Raw genomic sequence first — 23,462 nt, forward strand, 5'->3', positions numbered from 1 at the left:
GTTTTTAATATCCTGACTGAAAACCACAGTGCTTCAAACAACAGAAATGATGAAGACAGAAGCAGAGACAGAGCCTGAGCATTGCATTAAGGAGTCTCTCAAAGCTCCTTCCAGAATAATTCAACTTTCCCTTTCACACTGCTGTTAGCAGTCCCTCTAATGCATAAGGGAAGGTGAATTCCTGATGTATGGACAGAGATAACAGCCTATCCTTGCCTCTGCATTATCTGATGCTGTACAAAAAGAAGGGGAGTATGGAGGGTAAGGGAGAAAAAAAAGAGAAGGGAATCACCTCAAGCCCCAAACTCCCGGCCTGCAGCTCTGTGTGAATGTGTGCACATGAAACAGCTCTAACCACACCATCTAATTCTGGGGTATTAAAGAAATAGATCAAATCGTGACTCGGCACCCAATCCCACGGTTTCCAAGCATAAGATGCCTTTTTAAAAATCACCTGCTTCACTGAACTAGGAGATATGTCATTAAAGAAGATACACGTAACAGTGACTTATTCAGGAGTAAGCACAATTCTGAGGTCCTTGCTTCTGATTTTAGAAAGGCTTTACCACACCGCCTGCTCCTGACTCATGGACAAAACAACTGCGGCATTAATGTTAGCTGCAGATGGGCTAAGTCTTCTCCTTTCCCCATGAACTGCAAATTTCTGCCCCTTTCTATGTGTTTGGAGAGGAATTATAGCAGCCTCTTTTTTTTCTCTAATCTAGACCCAATCCACAGTACACAGAATTTCTTATGAAGTGAAATGACCAAAAAATATCATCAGCATTGGACCATTCAATGAAGAACCAAGAAAATGGCAACTGCGTGATACAGGATCAGAGCCGCTACAAGCCGCTACAAAACTGTTTGGACCATAATACCTTACCAAAAATTCCCCCATTCTGCTACCATAAAGTGCATTTTTTTTCCAGGCATTTCTATTTCAACTTGGTATTTAGCATGTGTCTTTTGCTGTACTAACTGAAGGCTATGGCAATGTTTCCACTGATCTTGAAACAAACATATCAAGCCTCTGAACCCTCCTTAGGAATCTTTTCAAACTTTTTCTGGTTGTTCTTTGAGGTCAGGAAAAACAGCTAATAAAATAGCTATATAAATTTAAAGAAAAAAAAATGCCTGAAGTTTCCTCGAAGTTCCCAAAGAGATGTTTAAAATGTCAGGACTACTTCTGTGTAAACCAACTCATAATTCTTCTAATGCAGTCAGTCTTCCCTACTTTCATACTTTAGGACTATGAAACTGTTTAAACTCAAGATGATACCTATAAGCTACCCTTCATCCCCATCATATTACAATTTATCATCATGAAGGAGCACAGGAAATGATAGGTAATTTTGAAATACAGGATGGGGGAGACTATTTATTGGCTCCCCATTAGCAGAGCTATAGTAAAGAATGCATATAAATAAGAAAATTTCCGATGTTTCCTGACCAACTACCTACAAATACAAGAGTGTTTGGGTAAACTCCCAAGGTCATGTTTATGTTAGTCAGTGTTGGCAGGTATATATCACTATGTTTATCTGTGAGACAAATTGTTACTATGCTACAGTTTTTGACAACATGGCTGCACTTGCTTGTTAGGAGCAGTCCACAACAAATATCTGACTCATAGAGGCTGACTCCGGTGTTTATATTACTTTATTTGTATCAACCCAAATGTCAAAATAAGTATAATTTACTGAAACCAGACTCAGTCCCAAATTACACACCACAGAAGACAGAGAAAACAAATGCCCATAATAAAATACTTTCACGGTGCTTTTATAGCCTCAGGAAATTTTTACAATCAAAAACAAACCAAAAAAAAAAAAAAAAAAAGAAAAAAAGAAAAAGGTGTTCACATAAAAATCTCTTCAAACCAGGTATTTTGCTTGTGGTAGTTAGTAAACCAGAAAAGGAAGAAAGCTCTGTGACCCCACTGCCTTTCGCCCTTTCACCACAGAGCACTACGTGTCCACAGGAGGTTTCTATAACCTCATGATCTGCCTCACTGTTCACCAGAGGCTGAGAAGCTGGGTGAGACAAATTACCATCAAATGACCCTGCAGTTATTAGCGCAATAATAATTACTGCAGTACCAGAGCCAGCAAAAGCGAAGGCAAAACTACAGAAGCTGTGCCCAGCTAAAGGTGAGTGTTTTCTAGCAGGGAGCAACAGGGCAGTACAAGATGTCCCAAGACCACATTCTCACCACCTTGGTACCCTTTTTCCATCGCAGCCCTCCAGGCTTTCCCCCCACAGGCTGCAGCACCAACATCTTCTCAAGATCACGTACTGCATGGACAGTGGACCACAAAGCAACAGACATGACCTCTTCTCTCCTACTGAGAAGCGCTTCTTTTTCTGGACCGCAGTGCTTTTTAAAAAAATAGCCAGGCTTCATAACGCAAAGCACTCTGCACTTGCCCAACCCGCGTCACAAGAAATACTTTTGTAATGAATGTTGCTCTGAAGGAGGCTCTGAGGGAATTTGTTGTTTTATTCAGCACTTCCTTTAAGTTTACCTTGCAAACAGAGGCAAATTGTTTCTTTCTTTTTTTTTTTTCTCTAAGCAGAGAAGCTGTTAATATTAAAAACAAATCTGAATCTTCTACTGAGACTATTTTCTTATTTTATTTTATTTTATTTTATTTTTTCAAACAGGAGCATCTTGTGAACCAAGACAAACATGTGAGGCTTGGTTCATGACCAGCAAAAACACATATTCTAAATATCGGTGGACTGCAAGCAACCCCAACTCTTGCTACTGGTCTCAAAGTATTTGCATAGGACTTCAGCTTGATTCTATTATTTTTTTTTTTATCTAGAATAAAAGACTAAAACTGACTGACACAAACTTCACAATTAGAAGATTCACTGTAAAAAATGTAAAGCCACACAACTCAAGGAATAAAAACAGGCTTTGCAAGAGAAATTCAACACACTTTCTTAATTCTCTTACATGTACCTGCACTTTGGTGATTTTAAGTGGAAGAACTTTTCAGGATAGAATGACTTCAGGGAAAATCCATGTATCTTGAAGGATTTTGAAAGAAAAAGAACGTGGATTATTCTCAGAAAGCAGTTTGTAAGGAAAAAAACCCACACAAATACACAGTAAGTGAAGTTCTCCTGGTAGGAGAACCTCAATCTTCCTCTTAGACAAAGTCTGATATTTTGTTTAGCAAAGCATCTGCACACAACAAAACACTGTCTTAGTAGCTTCACTTCAGAAGGACCATCTGAAATCAGACTCCGTGATTCCCTGGCCATGCTAAATCAGCTCATCTGCAGTCCTGCTGCACAGTCAAGATACGGACAACCCTTGTCAGAGAGCAAGCAACATTCTCCAAGCATATAGCAAAGTTCTTCCTCAAGTGAATCTTCATCGCTGGGGAGATGTTCAGGTTTTCCAAAAATAACAGAATGACTAGTTTCTTCAAACTTTATTTACGCAGATACTATACGTAATAATATGAACTATTGTTTTCCGTATTTATACGAGGGATATGGAAACTGAAGTTACAGGAAAATTACTATATATCTATCTATGTTATGACCACTTCCGGTATATTAAGGCACTACTGATGCACTTCAACCATGCAGGTTTGCCAATAAAGATGCCTTGTGCCCTTCATACAGGGGGTCTTGATGCAAGCAACCTAAAAGCCCAAACACGCATCATTTATAAATATCCAGTTGGAATCATCTAAGCAACAAAAAGTATCCCTTCTAAAATGATTAATTTTGTCATCTCATCAATTTCTAGTTAGTAAACTGCCTGTGAAAGAGAGTATATTGGCCTATGAGACCACACAGCACCTTAGACATTTTTTGTAATAACTCTGTTATAAATAATAATGAAATATAATAGCTTCAACTTCTTTCCAATCTAAAATATATATGACAAACCCAAACAAAAACATAGGGCTAAGTCCAAGTATAAATGTCACAGTTGTGGTGATGGGTACTCTACACTCTCTACAATGTTGTCTAATATAGACAACATCTTCTGGATAAGAGCATGCCGAACAGCCACAGCAAAACAAAACACTATTAAGGCCTGCTTACGATGAGGAGCTGGAGATCATATCATAATGAGAACACTTCTACAAGTACAAAGTAATTGAGCGTAGTGAGTACACAGGGGACTCGCAGCTAAAACAAGAGACAGAGATCGTCTACCCTCCCAGCTTTGCAGCCATGTGGTTTTTCCCTCGGCTCCCATGCAATGTGTGGAGAATGGCAACCCCTCCCTGCCTCAGAGAGCGTCTGTGCTGCAGAGGACAGCTTATCCCAAGGAGAGTTAAGCTACATTTCAGAGAGGAGTAGTAAAAGCTGCAGGAGCAGCGAAGAGGGGTTGACCCCTAGTGCATTTTGCCTGGAGCCAGACTGGCCTCAGGAGCCACACTAACAATTCAACTGCACAACATACCTTCACACATCAGTGCAGCTCAGTCCATAATAATTCAGTGTTCTGATAGCATAATACTACAGCTTGAGAGGCGTAAGATTCTAAAAGACAACAGTGAAGATCTGAGAAAACGGAATGAGAGGTGCATTTTGTGCTTGCCAGTATCTGCAGTGGAGCATCTCCTGTATGAGGAAAGGCTGAGGGAGCTGGGTCTCTTTAGCTTGGAGAAGAGGAGACTGAGGAGTGACCTTATTAATGTTTATAAATATGTAAAGGGTGAGTGTCATGAGGATGGAGCCAGGCTCTTCTCAGTGACAACCAATGATAGGACAAGGGGCAATGGGTACAAACTGGAACACAGGAGGTTCCGCTTAAATATGAGAAGAAAGTTCCTCACGGTAAGGGTGACAGAGCACTGGAACAGGCTGCCCAGGGAGGTTGTGGAGTCTCCTTCTCTGGAGACATTCAAAACCCGCCTGGACACATTCCTGTGTAACCTCATCTAGGTGTTCTGCTCCAGCACGGGGACTGGAGTAGATGATCTTTCAAGGTCCCTTCCAATCCCCAACATTCTGTGATTCTGTGATTCTGCATGCAACTCTTTTTTTTTTTTTTTTTTTCAGACGCCAGTATCTGCATCTGAAAAAAGAAACATAAAAAAGAAAAAAGTTAATAAACTCTGGTTTCCACTTAAAAGCAAATACTTCAATTACGGACTAAACTTCTTAGCAAAAGCTTCTGTTTATCACATTCTCTCTGATTATACTGAAGCAGACTGTTAGCTGTAAACAGAAAGCAAAAAATCTAAACTAAATGCAAAGACTGTCACATAACTTTCTCATGGCTAATGTGAAAAAATAACATTTAGCACATCTATTCCAAACCAAAGCACTTTTAAAGAAGTTTTTGTTCTGTGTTATAAACTTACATAATGGGAGGTGTTAAGTGGCGTATGATCTGCTTTATCTTTACATAACTATCTGTCATCACAGCCCATCATGTTTGTAAACTTGACTTGCTATAGAAACAGTAACAGACAAATTCAGTTAGACCATCCTGATTTTTATAGCACTGCCCATAAACTGAGATTTCTCCAATTTTATTATAAAAACAACTAATCTATACATTATTAATTTATGTATAAAATGTATTGTTAGGTTTATACATTTGATGTATATTTATACCTGAATTCTCAAATCTAGACTTTTTTTTTTGGCACTTTTTTTTCTGAACAATTTCTTTAAAAATGTTCCACGTGGTCATTTTATGCTTAGAATTTTGTAAGGAAGGGTACTGTGCTTAATAAATGTAATTATTTAAATACAAGTATAGCACCAACTTTCAGGGGGACAGGGAGAGGGGGAAAACAAATCTTCATTACTGCCCCAAAAATGTTCATTATCACTTTTCTTCACTATTTCTTAACTTTTAAAAGTGCTTCATACTGTAAGGTTCTTCAGCCCAACTTCTTTGTTGAAAGATGTACACTTAACACAGCAAGGTCACCCCACTAGAGAACTAATACTTGGGTACCAGCTACGTTATCAAGGCCAGGCTATACTGAAACCTATTGGATGACAGCATGATTATCCTAAAAGCCAAAATAGTGGACAAATTTGTCCAAGATAAGAGTCATCTTTCCCCGGCTTGGAGTTCCCCTGGCTGTGTGCCAGAAGGTAGTGAGCCCAAAGGAGCCCTGCACTTTAGATCCTGTCCTTCATCCTCATGGAGGATGGAAAAAGGACAAGCCCAAAAACCCTGCAAGTACACACAGCTCACAACAGCAGCAATGGAAGAGAAGACACAACAGTGCCACCTTGCAGAAGTAACTTCTGTGCAAAGCTTCTGATCTTCCCAAAATGCTACCATTGAAGGAAAAAGCTGGATTAAAAAAAAAAAAAAAAAAAATCCAACCAACAAATAAACAAACCAAACTCCAAAAGCAGATGATTTTAAAATAAGATTTCTTTCCAAAAAACTGCTTTTCCCCACTCATCCCAACACTTCAATATGCATTAGGACCAGTCGAATGAAGCCAAAAGGGGCAGTATGCCCCATTCAGACCAAACTGCTTTAGTGTTAGCAGTATCCAACATAAACTTGGTGACTTCGCACAACATTCTTCTACAAAATAAACTCAAGCCATTTGCCAGCAATAACCTATATATTGATGTGGTATTAACAGAAATTTGGAGGCTTCAGCTGGGAGACAAACTGTCAACCAACCACTAATTGGTTTTTATGACGTGACTCATAGTTTAGTAATTTCCCAGAATTTAATCACAGGGCACCCAGAAAGATCAATTAAAGAACAGGCTCAGAATTTGTTAAAGCCCTGTGTGAGACATGGGAAGGCAATGACCTCAGCAGCTTTGCCACAGAATTTTATGAATGAACAAAGAAAGGATTTTAAAGGTAAGTTAAACTAATCTTGCGTTTCCTTGCAGACCCTTTCATTGTTTTTCCAAAGGACTGAGTTTTTAAATGAAGTAAAAACTAAAGGACTGTGTGTTGTAGCTACTGTTTATATTACAACTTAATTTATGTGACCATTACATGTGTGACTTGAATTGCTCCATTATTTTTGGCTACATTTTCCTTCATATCTCAATTAAAAAAGGTGGGTGGGGGGGGAGGAAATCAGAGCAGGGGTAAATTGCTTTGGATTCTTGTAAAAAGCATCACATCATTTTATCAGAATGAATAGTACAGAATTCCTCTTTTAAAAAAATCAAAACTTTAAGCACAAAGAAGGATAAAATTATATTTTGGCCATAAAATCCTATTATTTCCCTTGTCTCCATTCATTTTCAAGTTTTTTCAACTTAACACAATGAAATCTGGAAGTGTTATCTCCCTTCCTGCTTTCCACCATGATTTTTTTCAAAAAATGAATGAAAATAATAATAAAATGTTGACATTTTTTCTCAGTTCTGAAAATGCTTTATACAAACTAACCTAAACTGATCAGTTTTACTCAGTAAAGTTGTTTTTCTTGCCAATTTATAGAACACAATTCAGACAAATACTGCAAAACTGTGATGAAAACTTCATTCCCTGTCTTTCTGGCTTTCGTTATGCAAAATTCACTGAGAGCTCTCAGAAGAGGAGATGTAACTTATTTTCCTGGCCAAGTTAAGTGAAACAAGGTTATAATCAACTGGTCTGAAAAAGTGTGGAGTTTTGAGGATCTACTAAGCCCTGTTATGATTACTTAAAATATTATTTAAATAAGAAAACCACTAAAAGTATCTCTTTGGTTTTCCTTACAATAACAATCAACACCAAACGGACTCATGCTTATTACATGCTAGAACAAGGGAAAAAAGAAGAATAAAAGAAGCAGCTTTGGATGCATACATGCTCTCTAAAAAAGCACAAGAACATTCAAGCTTGTGGTTTGCACCTAAATGAAAATTCTTCTTCATTTCTTCAAACCAAAATTCATCCATTGAATAGACACATATTCAGATTTACTGTCTTTGTAGCAAATTTGATGATGATAAATACTTTTTGAGGCAAGATGGAAAGGCAGGGCATGGGAGAGTGGGTTGGAAAGAGACTACATACACATCTATGAAGCTATTGCGACTATTCCACATGATTCGCAAGCCCATGGCATGACACTGTCATATAACTCAACATGAAAAAACCTGCAGCATCTTGAAATTCTGATACTTCCTTGGACAAGTGCAGTGACTACTCGTCTGCCAGGAGGGCATCGTGTACTGGAGCAGCTCCATTTCGTAAGGATAATAAAATATTTAGGGAGAGGGATTTAGGGAAGAGGAGGGATAGCAAAAAGCCACCGCTAGCTGAGCACACTTGGGACACAGGAGAACTAGATTGAGGTCTCTGCTCTGAATTAGAACAGGATGTTAACAAATCTGTTTGTGGGGGCGATGCATTTAAGGTTCCCTGTTTCATCCGGAGGCAGAACAGAAACATTTGAGTAATGAGAAACTACACACCTAGCTCTGCATCTGCACCAACAGCTTCGTTTTCAAGAGTTCACAGCTCCCCCTAAATCACATTAAAACCAGAGCTTAAATGTTAATTATGGAGCATGTGCATATTAATTTTCTGCTTTCTTCTCTCTGTAAGTAATGGGAATGCTCTTAAATGCCTTTTGTTTGGTTTCTTACGGGCTTACTTGGTTTCTTAATATATTACAGGGCACTTCCTGCGCTGCTTACAGAAGCAAATTTCCCACTGCTAGTGGGAGTTTTCCCTAAGTAAGGTCAGCAGATTCAGTCCCAAGGGAGGGAACCGATCTTCAGGCTTTGCTACCCTGAAGATCAAGCAGAAAGCAAAACAGATATAATTTTTGTTTAAAATTTGCTACTATATTATATCCTTCTCAGTCACATCATCCAACACAAACAACTAGGAAACGTTCTGCTGCAATAATCCTTTCAATTAAGGCTCCCATTACAGTGAAACAGCTGCTCACTACAATATATCTTTGTCATGGAACTATTTATTTCCCAGAAAACATTTCTTTAGTTGTTAAGACAGATGCAATAAACCAGATCCATGGAAATAGCAGAAATCAAAGCAGCAAACAAAATCTGACCAGCTAAACATCCTTGCACTGAAAAAATGGTGCTTGCTGTGAAGGCACAATTTATTCTTCTGTGATGACAAAAAAAGCCCACTCAATTTAAAGCATGACAGGTGTCTCTCTCAACATAATGTCAATGGGCTACAACTGAAATAGCAGCCCGAGCCCTCACATGTACATCATTAAAAAGAAAACACTCCAAAAACTTCAGTCCTCCTGCTGATCAGCAGTGTTCACATGGGCCTTAAAAGCCTTTTGGAATGCCACCATGCTAAGTATTTGATCGACAACCTCTTGCTAATGACAGAGTCAGGTGCTGAAGATGAATGAATCAGCACCTTGTTACTGCCTCCTGTTTCACACGTACATGCTCAAACCCCCCGATCCTCAGCAGCCTGCTGAATGCTGTTTATTTATTTTACTAACAAGTGCAACTCACATTAACTGTCACTGGAATATAAACAGTAGTGACAAAAAGCATCAGCATGAATAATTTAATCCAAGCCTTGTGAGTGCTTGAAAATGAGCAGTTTTCTTGCTGTAAACTCAGTCCCTGTGATTTCAACTCCAGGCAGCTTGCCTGCGTTTCAGAAAATGGTGACAGCAGGAGGTGGGGACATTCCTGTTCCACCTGCATGTTGCCAGTGGTCTGAAATGACCCAAAACGTGTTTTATATTCATCCTACTCTTTTATTTTCCAAATCTAGACATAATCCTCTAAGAGAAGTCCTCCTTTAGCACAAATCAACTTCTGACTCTTGAGCTCTTGAACACAGTACTGATGACCACAGTAATACTCCAAAGTCTTCCAACACTGTCCATCATCTTAGCCAAATCACCAGAAAGTTTCAAGCCTGGAACTGTTAATTGGGCTTAATGTAACATAACCCACTAACTCTCCCCAAACCACTCAACACACATACAGGCAAACTCTGCAAACCATCTGACCGTCAGCATTTATATACAGGTTTGCTGGAGACATCGAGCAAATGATTTGGGTAACACAGGTCCAGAGGAATTAGTTGAATTACCAGTTCTACTTCCCCACTTCACAGGTGACCAAAGGATATATCCTGGTTCATAAAAGGACCATATTCCACTTCAAAATGAGCTGTGTTTTTATGCTCACTGTTTTTATTAGAAGCTGATACCTAGGAAACTCATAATCTACAACCCACCACGTACACACAGTCTCTAGATAGTGTGCCTTCATCCTCATTTAACCCAGAGAGCATTTTTCCTTCTCAAATATACCCCAACCCAAATCAACAATTTCCCCTCACAGACTGGAAAAGTAGAAAAGTTATTTTAAGATATATGAGCTATGCTATTTCTTTTTCACTCTTTTACATTAACATCTCTTGTACATGGACATCTTTTATGTTTCGGTTGCCACACATACCTTCTCGGCACTTATTCTGAACTCACCTTGTCAAAACATTTTTTCAGTTGTTTAGCACAACTCAGTTTTATAAAAGTCATTTTCATTTCTTCTCTTTTTTCCATTTGCTTCAAGATATTTATTTATTTTTCTCTTCCAATGTATTACAAAATTTGGCGAATTGGACAAGATCATTTCCCCCTTACTTTTCAGCATTAGAGCTAATATTTACATTCTTCAATCTAAGGTATCACACTTGCTTTCAGGAGGGAGGTTATCAGCCTTCAAAACTTAAGCATGTAAACTCCTTGGGTCTTACACGTCCCTCACATGCACCGCTTTTCCTTTTTCCAACCTCCTTCCCAGCTTTTGCCTTTGTCGCTGTGTTTAACAGTACTTCCCTTATTAAATAGGAGTGCGCTTCAGTATTGAAAGTTTTGGGCATAACTAGACAATATCTTATTCCTACTTCATCACCACTGTATGTACCAACCATGCCTTATTTTATATTCATATGGCTAAACAGTTTTATTCCTTGTTTCAGTTTCCTTTGCAGAGTTTAACTCAGCTTGACTTCTGGCAAATTCTATTTCATCTGAACACTTCTTGACCTCTAAGACAGTTTCTTTACAAATTATTCCCCTTTTACTCATTCCTTGCAATCTTTGTGTTTATTCTTCATGTTCTTCATGGGAGTGGTTGGTCAGCAAGTTAGGTCTGGAGTTCACCCCTAAAAGCCACCAGTACTTAAGATGGGAGTTCCAGAAAGGTTGCTGCATTTTTAACTAGAAAATGTCACCACATTCAAATGCTTGAGCTCTTCAGTCACTATCTAGTTTCCCTAAACTGACTTTGCACTTAAGGTTAAGAAAACCTTAAAGATGTTTTTTGTTAACTTTGGATCATAAGAACAGTGATGACCAACTCTCTCTGACGTCCTTAGTCCCTCCAAAACCAATGTTAAAATAACACTGATTCTTCACAAGTCAATAATTGTTTGAGAAGTTGTTTGCATTAGAGAAAGATTTGGCTGTATGGCTATTAGAATCATTCATCCTCTAACTTATAGCATCCCATAAGAATTCCATGTTGATTATTCTCCTCTAGTATTATCTGAATCCAGCCAGATCTTATCAAACTCTTACCTTCTTCCTGTAACATAGTTCTGACTTCTAAAAGACTCTACCACAGATGTAGATTCAACAATGTCCCTCCTCTCTACAGTCAGCTTCTTGATTTCCAGACCTAAGCAGCTATACCACTGCAATAATTTTTATTCCTGTTTTATTTCTATATAGCACAGCTTTTCACAGAGCTTGATGAAGACATCTCAGCAGAATGGGCACAAGGCAACTTTGATACCCTAAGGGCCGGTTCACTCCCTCACTGAGGAGGAGGGGGCAGGAGAAAGGGGCAAGACTTACAAGCAACAAACAACTTCCATTACAAATTTTTGCCACCAAGACTCCTCTGCATTCAGAGCTGTATTTCAAACACGTGGATTCTAGCTGATATGTACACAAATAGTGCACATAAAACTATGCCAATGAACAACAACAACAAAAAAGTATACATCCCTGCTTTCAAAACCAACACAGAACTGTGAGACTTTTCTCCCAAGTAACAAGTGATAGAACAAGAGGAAATGGCCTCAAGTTGTGCCAGGGGAGGTTTAGATTGGACATTAGGAAAAACTTCTTCCCAGAAGGGGCTGTCAGGCATTAGAACAGGCTGCCCAGGGAACCACTTAATGAGACTCCTTGCTTATAATTTCTTCTGTGGACGTGAAAAATGTAAAACAGCCCAGGATCTGGACTCGACCTTCTCAGAGTGGAATATCCCATTTGGGAACCGCATTGCAAGGCAGTGAGAAAGGCACAGGTATTATTTATCATATGCAACAACATGAGATAGAAGATTTCTGTACCCCACATTGACAGTGCAATGCTTTTTATGAGTTCACTTTCACTTAGTTGGAGAGCTTTCTAATTCAGTTCATAAGAAAATGTTTTGATAATAAATACTGAGAAAGCAGGCAGTATCATCAACAGAAATATTCACTGGCGCATAAGCAAGAGGACTTCTGAAGCTGGTTAACATAAGCATATCTCTTCTTTTTCACCCATTCATTGCTAAAACTTCCATTAATAAGTACTTTAGGATTTGACTGACAGATTATAAGTAACATGCTCCATTGTTCACCCCTAAGAGAATATTTATAATGTTGGAAGTGGAGAAACCTAACTGAGGTGCAGTATTGTGAGCCAAAGGATGTCTATGTAGCAGCCTGGCATGCCTCCGTAGGAAAATACATGCCCAGTCCAGTAGAAATCCCATTTTTAATTGCTGAAAAGCATTTTCTGAGTTATAAGTAAATCTTCATACTAGTTGTGCAAATCAACTCAGTAGTTCCAAAGACATCCTAAAGAGTTTTCTCACCCGCTTTAATCAGCATCTCTGTTACTGCCCAGAGTATTTTCTACCGAGCACTTAAGGGTAACAGGTAATAAATCATTTTCCAAAAAAAAAAAAAAAAAAAAAGGAACAAATCATCTTTGCAGTTACGCAGGCAAAAGGTGGGTGAAACCCATCTCGAAAGTATATAAACATATAGGAAATCTAAAGAGAAAAGGTCAAAACTCAAGTTATACCACCCCCAAAAAATGAAGGCTTTTTATTGAAATATGTTTTATGTTTTAAACATTTTTTTAAAAATACACCCCTTCCCAGCCTAGAAAATCCATACTTTTTAATTTATAACAAGATTAGAACATGACTAGGTCTATGGCCTCTCAATGTCCATTCTGGCAGACATGACAGAAAACTCTTTTGAAGAATGGAAGTGCAGCATCAATACTGTTAAAAATCCAGTAAATAGCCACAGCTTTTACCCCTTGCAGGGGTGAACAGGGTTCCAATCATACACCTCAGATGCACAAAATGGGTACCTCTATTTTGGCTGGACTTTCAGATGGTGAAAATAGGTGGGCTGTTATCCCCTATTTAGAGTAGTCCAACTGCAATGCTCCAGAAATAATATACTAATAGTAAGTGATATAACTGTTATGAGATTGAAGTAAAAACAGTCATGAAGTCCAACTGCTTGAACTAAAAACAAGGCCTTAGACTGAAGCAGTAACAGACTTGTAAGCTGAAGATGAACATTCAAATGAATTTCTCTTCAAAGCTGGCAACAAAAACTATGTGAACAAGTATTTCCAAAATCAAAGTCTGTATTTTCAAAACACAAACTAATTCTTTGTATATATAATTTAAGAAAACCAGAACGTCTGAAAGCACCCACATTAGCTATATGATTTGTATTTTCCATCAAATTCTTCTAATAACACTGCTGTGAAAATTATTGGAACTGGCTTAAAAGGAAAAGAAAAAAGTTTAAGGATTTTTTCACATTCTTGATAAAGAGAAAGACATGTAAGATTGCAAACATCACCATTCCATAGTAGTAGACATGAAATACTGTTAGAGAATACATTAGGATGTTTTATTATTTAAATGTTTCATTCTTTGTGGGTAGTCCTGTATTACAGCTTTAAGTATGACATTTGCCGTCCATAGGACATGGTTTTAACAGGACTAATGAGGGAGAGGAATTTTGTTAAACCTTTTTTTAAACATGTATCTATAAATCGGCGATTTGTTTTGTTTGGGGTTTTAAGTTGTTTTCAAGTGATTTCTTCATGTACACTTTGGCAGCAGTTCATTCGCAAGCAATGTTCAGAAAATCCTGAAAAACTAAAACTGAAGCTCTTTCAGAGCTGAACGCTCAGTAATATAGAAAGTACGTTTTTTTAATACAAACTACTCAACCATGAAGTTTCAGTGTAAGAATTTACAATGAAGACGTTAACAATCTTTTTCTGTTTCATGAATATCACATGACAATATTCACTTAAGCTCCTTATTTTGTTCAGAAGTCTTAATACCATCCAATGTAGATGAGGTTTAAAATTATGCATCTAATTCAAGATTTTTTGACTCATTGGAGGTCTAAATGGTCAACTCAGAGCGCTATCATGATAAGCCAACTTCTATTCAGTAACTATATAGGTTTACGCAATTCATAATTTGAATATTTAAGCTAGATGTCTAAAGTCAGATGTCCAAAGTTAGCATGAAACTCCAGAAAATTAGTGCAGCTGAGTGTAAAAAGATTGCTAACAAACAGATGCATTATACTATACAGCTCATGAGTATATATAGGAGCACTGTTCACATAAGGAAATCAAAATAATGTTTGTATAAATTTCTTTGCCATATTCATTTGGATCAATACTCCCCTGAAACGTCTTCAGCTATATTTAGTGATCCAAATTTGTCACTGCAACTCTTCTGCATGTTGCAATTATGTGCAGATTATTCCAAATCACAAGCCCTTTCATATCTGCAAAACAAATGCCACTGTTCCCTTTCTTTACTGTGGTTTCAGTCACGCTCAAAATAATGCTTAATTAACAATTATTATGATTTAGATAGGCTTCATCAGTTTATCAATCTATGCATTTTTAAAACATCATTTGTACTGATCTGAGTACTATGCCAAGTTCATTTTTTCAATACAGAAGAGGTACAAGTTTTTGCATGCCGAGCAGTACCTTAGTTCAGAAGCAATCCCATTAGTTTTTGCCATTAATACAAGTAGAGTCAGCAAAATCTGGCATATATGTGAAATTAAGTTATTGCAGCCCACTCGCTCTTGTTTTTATTTACATGGTGACTGGCTACAGGGTCCTATTAATCAGAAACTCTGAAATCAAATAAAGGAAAGTTCACAAAACTAACTAAATGCAAACTCAGGTCTGTTACAGACAAAAAAAACCCCCACACAACAACAATACCACATAAACCAGTTATTTAGTACTGCTAAATGAGCCATTGGCTCAACACAGGGCAAATGTATGTAGCCATGTTTTATTATTTCTTTATTAACAGCATGTACAAACCTTTATTAAGGACAAGGACGTAATTACAGTAGACATTAGGCACAAAGAAAAAAGATCACTAATACACAACCTCACAATCAAAGATGTTACAAACTAGGCTATTGCACAGCTTACTGCCTGGTTGTCATCTCCAGAGAACTAGGTAACCAATCAGTTGCTGATTCTAAAGATAAATCATATGTAAAATCACTGCCAAAAATCACACAGCTTTAAAACACATGCAAAGAGAGGTGTCTGCCTCAAAAGCAGTTCCCATCAACAAACCTTAAAAATTGGTCTCATAATTTTAAACTACTCCTGTAGACAAGAAATGCTATTGGCAATGATTTTTTTCTTCCACAGTTGTTTCATGAAGAGTAGCAAGTTTTGCTGCTTAGTCAGCTTTGTCACCACTGATTTCAATAATAGAGCTGAACAAGAGAGTTAACCAAGCACATGTGCAGCTGCACATAAATGCTCACAAATGTATTTTCCTTTATTCAGTCAGATTTATAGAAAATTAAGTAATATTTCTGCAAAAATAAATTCAGATAAATCTTAAATAACTCAGCATTTCAGCTCTAACTGAAGGAGATGTCTCCCATACTTCAAAAGATGTAGGTATTTTCACCTGACAGGTAGTATCTTAAAATAAATATACTGATCATATGCAGAAACAGGATACTGCATCTTACCTCCATGATTAAGAATTAATTTTACTTTATCATAGTAATTCTGTTTGTAAAGAGGATTAAATATTTAAGAGGAAAGAAAAAATAAAAGGAAAAAATTACTCATTAATCTTTAGACACCACCTGAACTATTTCAATGAGTATAATATCTTTTCCCTAGCATTTCTAACCTTTTACTAATTCACAGAATCACAGAATGTTAGGGATTGGAAGGGATCTCAACAGATCACCTAGTCCAATCCCTCTGCCAGAGCAGGAACATCTAGATGAGGTTACACAGGAATGTGTCCAGGTGGGTTTTGAATATCTCCGGAGAAGGAGACTCCACAACCCCCATGGGCAGCCTGTTCCAGTGTTCTGTTACCCTTACTGAGAAGAAGTTTCTTCTCAAACTTAAGTGGAACTTCTTGTGTTCCAGTTTGAACCCATTACCCCTTGGTCCTACTGCTGGCTGTCACTGAGAAGAGCCTGGCTCCATCCTCGTGACACTCATCCTTTATATATTTATAAACATTAATAAAGTCACCCCTCAATCTCCTCCAAACTAAAGAGCCCCAGCTCCCTCAGCCTTTCCTCATAAGGGAGATGCTCCACTCCCTTAATCATCTTTGTTGCCCTGCGCTCGACTCTCTCCAGCAGTTCCCTGTCCTCCTTGAACTGAGGGGCCCATCGCCTGGAAGACCCTTGAGCTTGGTTGAGAGAAGTTGTATAAGCTCAGTAACTGGAAAGTGCAAGGTGATAAACTGGGAAAATAGATGCAAGAGATAGGAATGTTGGTCTGAGTTTGTGACCGGGGAGTTGAATGAGCCAGAAGGAGACAAGGAAGGAAAAGCTTAGTAGTAGGAAAACAGAAAACTCAAAAGAATAAAAAGACTTAACTAAGGGAAGCAAGATTTCAGGAAAAAACGATGACTTGAATAAAACAGAAGACTCAAAAATACTACTTAAGTAACAAACGTGAAAACAAACAAACAAACAAAAAGTAAAATATATAGCCACGTAGTGGGTTTTGCTGTGTAGGGGGTTGGTTTGTTTGTTTTTAATAAACTTTTTAAATTTAACTTTCGACTCTTTGGTTTACTGGTGGATTGTCTGGTTTTAGCTATAATAATTCTAGATTTCCCCTTTCTTTTCCATCCTCTGGACAAGAAAAAAAAAATCCCTCAACACTTTCCAGAGAGATACACTTACGCATATACACGGGCAATTAAAAATATGACAGGACAGTGGGTCAAAATTATTGCAGTCAGAAATGTTGAATTTATATAAGAAATCAATTATTATGAATACATCATAATATGAAATACAGGAGATATGACACACAGTAGGGCAAAACTATTCAAAGTCCTAAGAAAGAGTTTTCCTCTGAAGAAAGATTGCTGCCATCAGTGATGCAAACTAGATGATTTAGTGTCTATCAAATCACACAGGAATTAGTCTTAAACAAACAGACCTTCTTAGACTATAAATGAAGAGAATCCAGATATCTCTCTGCCATTGCTCTTGGCATCTAGAAAATCCCTCTGTTTATCCTGTCAATCACTTCTCTTGGCACAAAAAAGTCAGTAAAACACACAAAAGCAACAGGGTAATTGCGCATTATCTGAGAACCTGCATCCAAATTCCCCAATGAGCGCTTCCACCTCAGCTGCCACCTTCTGCACTTCTAAGACAAACTAACTCACAGCTGGGTATCCACTGATGTTCCATTCTCACACTGTCCTTATAATTACCCCTGTAAAAAAGACTGACAGCCTTACCTAGAGTGGGATTTCCTACGTTTTATGCTTACTTTATTTTTCAGCTCTGTTTTTGCTGGCTCCAGTGGACACTTCCACAGTCAACATAAACTAAGCCCACCCAATGGGTATGGATCCCCGCCAAAAGACAATGTGTGAGGTTCTTAGATTGACTGCTAGAAACTGGGTGAATAATGGTGTCGAGAAGTAGAAGAGCATGAAGAGACATTATATAAATGTAGGAATTAAGTAATGAAATACAAACGCTAAGCATACCTTTTCCACTTTTGTACTATAATACTTTGTGAAGATGGCATCTTCACCAAGGAGTGAGATACTTGAACTCTTTAGCTAACAGACCAGATCTCAAAAGCACCCTCATTCTCAACTGATTCCTTGTCTTGTTCCTTAGCTCTATCAAGATAACTCAATTGCAATTCACAAAGACTCCAAATCTAGCATAATTCAAATCTATCCCACTCTGAGCAATTTTTGGAAATCTGACTTTGCTCTATTTGTAACTCTCATCCCATTTATGAGTAACATTTGGCAATACTACTACCCCTGTACAATCCTTTGCACTTCTTTTCCTTTAGCTTAGGTGTCAAGACTCTGTAGCACCATGGGTATCTCTGTCAATTGATACTACTATAATCACACCAAATAATCATAAAGAAAAACCAAAAAAGAACGTAAAATGGACTAATTCAATGCAGATTCTCTTTTAAATGAATCTAGCCTGTGAAATGCACTGTGGCAGGATACAATTTGGTAATCTGTCATAATTAGGATAGGTCAGGATACGGTTTCCATGACACAAATGTAACTCTGCTTTGCTTTTCCCTGCTAGAACCTGGAGCAACAAGTTCTCTTCCTTACACAGCTTCCCCTATACACATAGTGGGTGAAAATCTGCATTAACAGAAATCATATGCACAAACAGATGAAACAAGAGGGCTTTCTTTAGTTTTCTTTAGTTTTGCCTCCTTCCCTCCTCAAATTATACGTTAATGGAAAACACTCGTAAAAACTGGTACAACAGAAGTTGTACTTCCACTTGTAAAACCTGATCGGTATTGTCACCATGTGCCATGCAGTGATGAACAGTTCATCAGACAGTTCTGAAACTCCTGCTTCCTCTCTTCATCTTCCCAGTAAAGAGAAAAAAGGCTGACAGCATGAGGGGTCCCTCTAAACCAGAACCTGAGGCTCTCCAAGAACTCTCCTCATATAATTCAAGAAAAGTCTCATGTATTTCTTTTCTCAGGGGAAGTGGCCCAATGGTCATGATTACAGGCAGGACACAGAAATGGATGTTTAGAAGGAAACCCGTCTATAAAACATTTGAATCTACGTCCCTCTTCAGGTAGCACACTGAAAACTACACGTTTGGTGTCGATCTGTTGCTCAGTCAAATCACAGTGAGTTCTTCAGGTAAGAAAGAGTATCTGCTTCTGTTAACCATTGTTTAGAAGACAGACAGCAAGCTTTTTTAGTTATTTTTACTAAGGCCGTTGTATAAAGTCCGAATGGAAGTGATGTTTAAATAAGTGCCTAAAATACAGTTGGATGAAAAATCAGAGACCAAATTTAATTATCAGAACTACAAATCCAGACCCGAGGCACAGCCTCTGATAGGATGGGGATGTTCTGAAAGCTCATTTTTCACCCAAACCATGTCAGTATTCCAGGTGAAATAATGCCATGAAAAGGATTCCCCAATACTACTATCAGATAGCCCTGCTGCACCTTGGGGCAAGAATGGCATCATGCTTGGAAGTCCTTTAGCACCAAAGCTACCATATAGAGAAACTACAGTGTCAGGGAATTTACAGTATGTATTACAAGTTAGCTCATCTAATGAGGGGACAATGCTCAGGACCTTCTACTACACAAAGGCTTTTGCATGTTCTGTGTCCACCACATGTTCTGAAGAATGAAGCAATGAACATCTTACCTTGCATCGTTGTTTTTGTGGGTTCTGAAAACAGAGGAATGAGCAGGAGGTAGATGAGGTAGACAAAGGAGAGCCCATTATAACGGAAAGCACAGGCTGCGATGAGAGAAAAGAAAAAGAACATGTTGCTTAATCAGCCTGGGGTCATCAATAGCACAAAGCATTTCCCATTTGAGTTTACTATTTACCTTATCCATTTTTCACCACTTAATTAAACAATTTCTACACACTAATTCAAGCTAATTCTTAAAATAAATAATAAAATTATATATATATTTCTTAAGTATTTTCACAGGAATATACATTTTAAGGTTAACAAAATATGCATCCAAGCTGCAAAGACTTTGTCCAGAATGATGGACAAGTTAGTTTTTACCTAAACTTTTTACTTTCCTCATACATAAACTCATTAAACCATTGCCCACAAAAATATATAAAGATGTATAAATCTCTTTAAGAAGCTATATACAAGTTCATTACATTACAATTAAGGATTATCAGTAAATAATGCAGAAAAAATATGAAGCATATTTAGATTCCTAATTACAGCATGCCTAAAATCACCAGTTATCCTTAAAACAGCAATGTCTTTCAAGCATTACAGAGGCCTTTGAACCTTACTACCAGCCATTTGTTTGAATGAACTTTTGCCAAAGTTCTTCTAGTGAAAAGACTGTGAATTACAAATTAAAAATGGTTTCACAGCAACTTGCAACTGGTGTTATACAAGTTTTTGTAAAGAATGTAACTACTCTGCTGACTTTGTTTAATATTTGCTTTTCTATTTTGAAAATCTAGTGTAAGTGTATTTTCCTGAAAGGTGAGCAGTCCATTACAACAAGCAGCAATATTGCTACAACCAAGGCATATCTTTTCAAAGAAAGTCATGCATATTCTGTGCATAGACTTCCATACAGAAAATACTAAAATACAATAAAAAAAAAAATACAATCTGTAGTTCTTCTGTGCAGCAGATGTTAAAATATTGTAAGACCTACCACATTCAATCGTTCCCATGAAATAAGCCAACTGCAGAGGAGTCAGGACATGAATTAACCTCTCCATTTATTTACTCATGGAACGTAAGTAGTATCAATTAAGTCTTCTCAGCTATATCCAAAACAACTTGGTTTTGGAGAACAGATACAGCTTTAGTCCTGCCAGAAATCTGTATTCCAAGAGAAAACAAGTTTCTCCAGCTACAACCTGAGGAAAATTCATTGAGATTATACTGGAAACAAGTTAACAAATTAAGCATTAATTGGTCCTCATCTTCATCACATCCATCCATCTTAATTATAAACTGAGAAGTCTCTACATCAACAAACAAATCCATACAGTAGCTATAGTTTTTATTTCCCGAACTATCCAATGTTCTGAACAAACAATCTGATTTTCTTAATAGCCCTGATAGAAAGACTCAGGATTTATGCTCCACATCTGCAGCTTAGCCAAGAAATATGTGAATTTTGTGGGTAAGTCTAGCAAGAAGGACAAGAAGCATTTATGCTCTACTTCTAAATTCATATGATCCTGCCACCAGCCTTCAAAAAAAGCTGAATGAAATCCATCGAAGCTTGATAAAGGGGTTTTCAGAGTGAAATCCAGAATACTTAAGAGCAGCTTCTCATTCACCTGTAAGAATTTAAACTCAGATTGCTCGTGTCAGTTACAACTTAGGCCCCCTTTATAACCACAGCTTTTAAAGGTCACCCGAAGACTTACACCTACACTTGTAACTAAGAAAAACTGCAACATAGAGTGAATAGTACCTATCCCACTGGGAATCCTGTGAGCAATTACCAAAGCTTTAAAGAGAAGGTACTTGAAAAGAAGGAATCAGCCCCACTAGTGTGCACCTACTCTCTGGATGCTCTGCAGAGGAGCACAGGAGGTGCTATGGCCATGAGTGGCCTCCTGGAATGAATGGCAAAGAGGAAACTCCTGAAATCAGGAGAAATCCATAAATCAGCCTTTCTGCAAGTTTAATTTGGAGTGGAAAGAAGGGCTTTGGCATTCATTGGAAAAGGTACAATAGTGCTTCAAGGCTAATTTAAAGCCTGAAGGCTTTTCCCCTTCAAGGGGAAGTATCAATGTTCTCAGTCATTCTGGTAGCAGAATACTACTATTAGCAGATAATACTATTATCTAGTTATTAAAGGAATTGTGTCCATCAGCTTTTAATCATGTTAAGCAGCCTTCTTGATTTCAGTTCAATATTACACAGATTTTCTTCTTCCTTCAGAAGCGAGCTTGCTACATTTCGTGTAGAGCACTTAGCACTCAGTTTTCTTAGTACAAAGAAAAGAGCAACTGTGTGCTTTAGGTACCCTCTTTTATTAGCCTTATTTCAATAACGCCTTGCTAACAAGCCCATGCCAAATATTTAGAACCTCTATTTATTTGGAAGCATACTCCAGCAAACTAGTAACCTTGGCTAGACATTGCCTGGGAAATCTACCTTTATTCAAGCAGTTGCAAGAGCACCAGCAATACATTTGTCAGAATTAATAAATTAAAAACCCCAAAACTTAGCTGTAACATTTTACTGTTCTCTGCTACAACTATTTCACTATTTCCATACTGTGTTTACCTCCACTCTTCTAGAACATCTTGTCAAAGAGATTAGTGCCTTACCAAGCCAATGTGCCAGGGCAAGGAGCCATGATTGGACATATTTTTAGCAAGATAGAAGATTAGAAAACAGCAGCTGCCCTGTATTTATATGTTTACACTGCACTGCCACATTATTTGTCAAATATATGTATTCCTAACTTCCAAAACTCAAAACTATCTAGAACAAGCTGCTGGGCACAAAATCAGCTTTGGTTTGTCACTGATACAACAACAAAGGATGATCCAAAAAAGCAAATGAACCCAATTGTCTGTATTCCCTCAGGCATTGTCCTTTTGCAAAGGCAGCCATACACAGATGTCCATCACAGTGCAAAGTCCCATTGCAGCTCAATGGAATTCTATCAACAGAAAAAAGCACCTACACAAATGAATTTATTGACAAATCAGTTGGTATAGAAATTTCTGGGTATTTGGGTTACACTGGTCAGTCTATACTACCAAAATTAATGTAATTTTAGCATTTTAGGCTTGTTACCTCGTCTCAAAATTGTCGTAATCAATTATCAAAATTAATTTAGGAGGAATTATTCTTGAAGTATATTTGCCTCAACATGTACTGCTTTCTATTTCTTAACCCAAGGAAACTGTGTTCTCAAAAAGAGTTTTTTCACTGCAACTACATAAACTGTACTATTAAAATAGATTACTTCTCCATACAAACCTTCCTTTTTGTTTTTTTTTTTTGTTTGTTTTTTTGTTTTGTTTTTTTCTTTTCATATAAAGTGTTATGAAGAAATACAAAATATTTTGAGGACATTTGTTAAAAAGAAATATTTCCTGAGCTGAACATGTTAACTTGATTAGTGTCCAGAAAAACCTTAAGTTTCACAATTTCAGAAGTATGGATTCTCCTAAAACGAATACTAAACAAAAAGATCAAATAGGTAAATATACCACACATGCAAATTCTGTACGCACTTTCGTCTCTTCAGTCTTTTCTTTAAAACGTATTTCTCACCATGTTTTCTAACAGCCTCTAGTAACAATTGCAGAAATGTGATTTTCATCTCTGAAGTTCTACTGTTCAGAGTCCAATGGTAGCAGTAATACGCAATTGTGAAAACATACAAAAAAATGAGCTATTGAGATACAGCACATCACTATATCAGAAGCAAACTTAGCTTTTTTATGA

At 37.6% G+C, this 23,462-nt stretch overlaps 1 protein-coding gene across 1 annotated transcript in view; it reads right to left on the bottom strand.

The window, feature by feature from the left end:
• Positions 1 to 23,462, bottom strand: part of PIEZO2 (piezo type mechanosensitive ion channel component 2) — a gene marked incomplete at both ends in the record, with an annotated part of 302,122 nt that overhangs the window by 229,176 nt on the left and 49,484 nt on the right. Inside the window, one exon of the mRNA XM_080364144.1 lies at positions 19,694 to 19,789. Within this exon, the coding sequence (XP_080220270.1) occupies positions 19,694 to 19,789 (96 nt within the window). The remainder of the gene's footprint in view (positions 1 to 19,693; positions 19,790 to 23,462) is intronic.

This window comes from Nesoenas mayeri (assembly GCF_963082525.1).
Source record: "Nesoenas mayeri genome assembly, chromosome: 2".
Lineage (NCBI taxonomy): Eukaryota > Metazoa > Chordata > Aves > Columbiformes > Columbidae > Nesoenas > Nesoenas mayeri.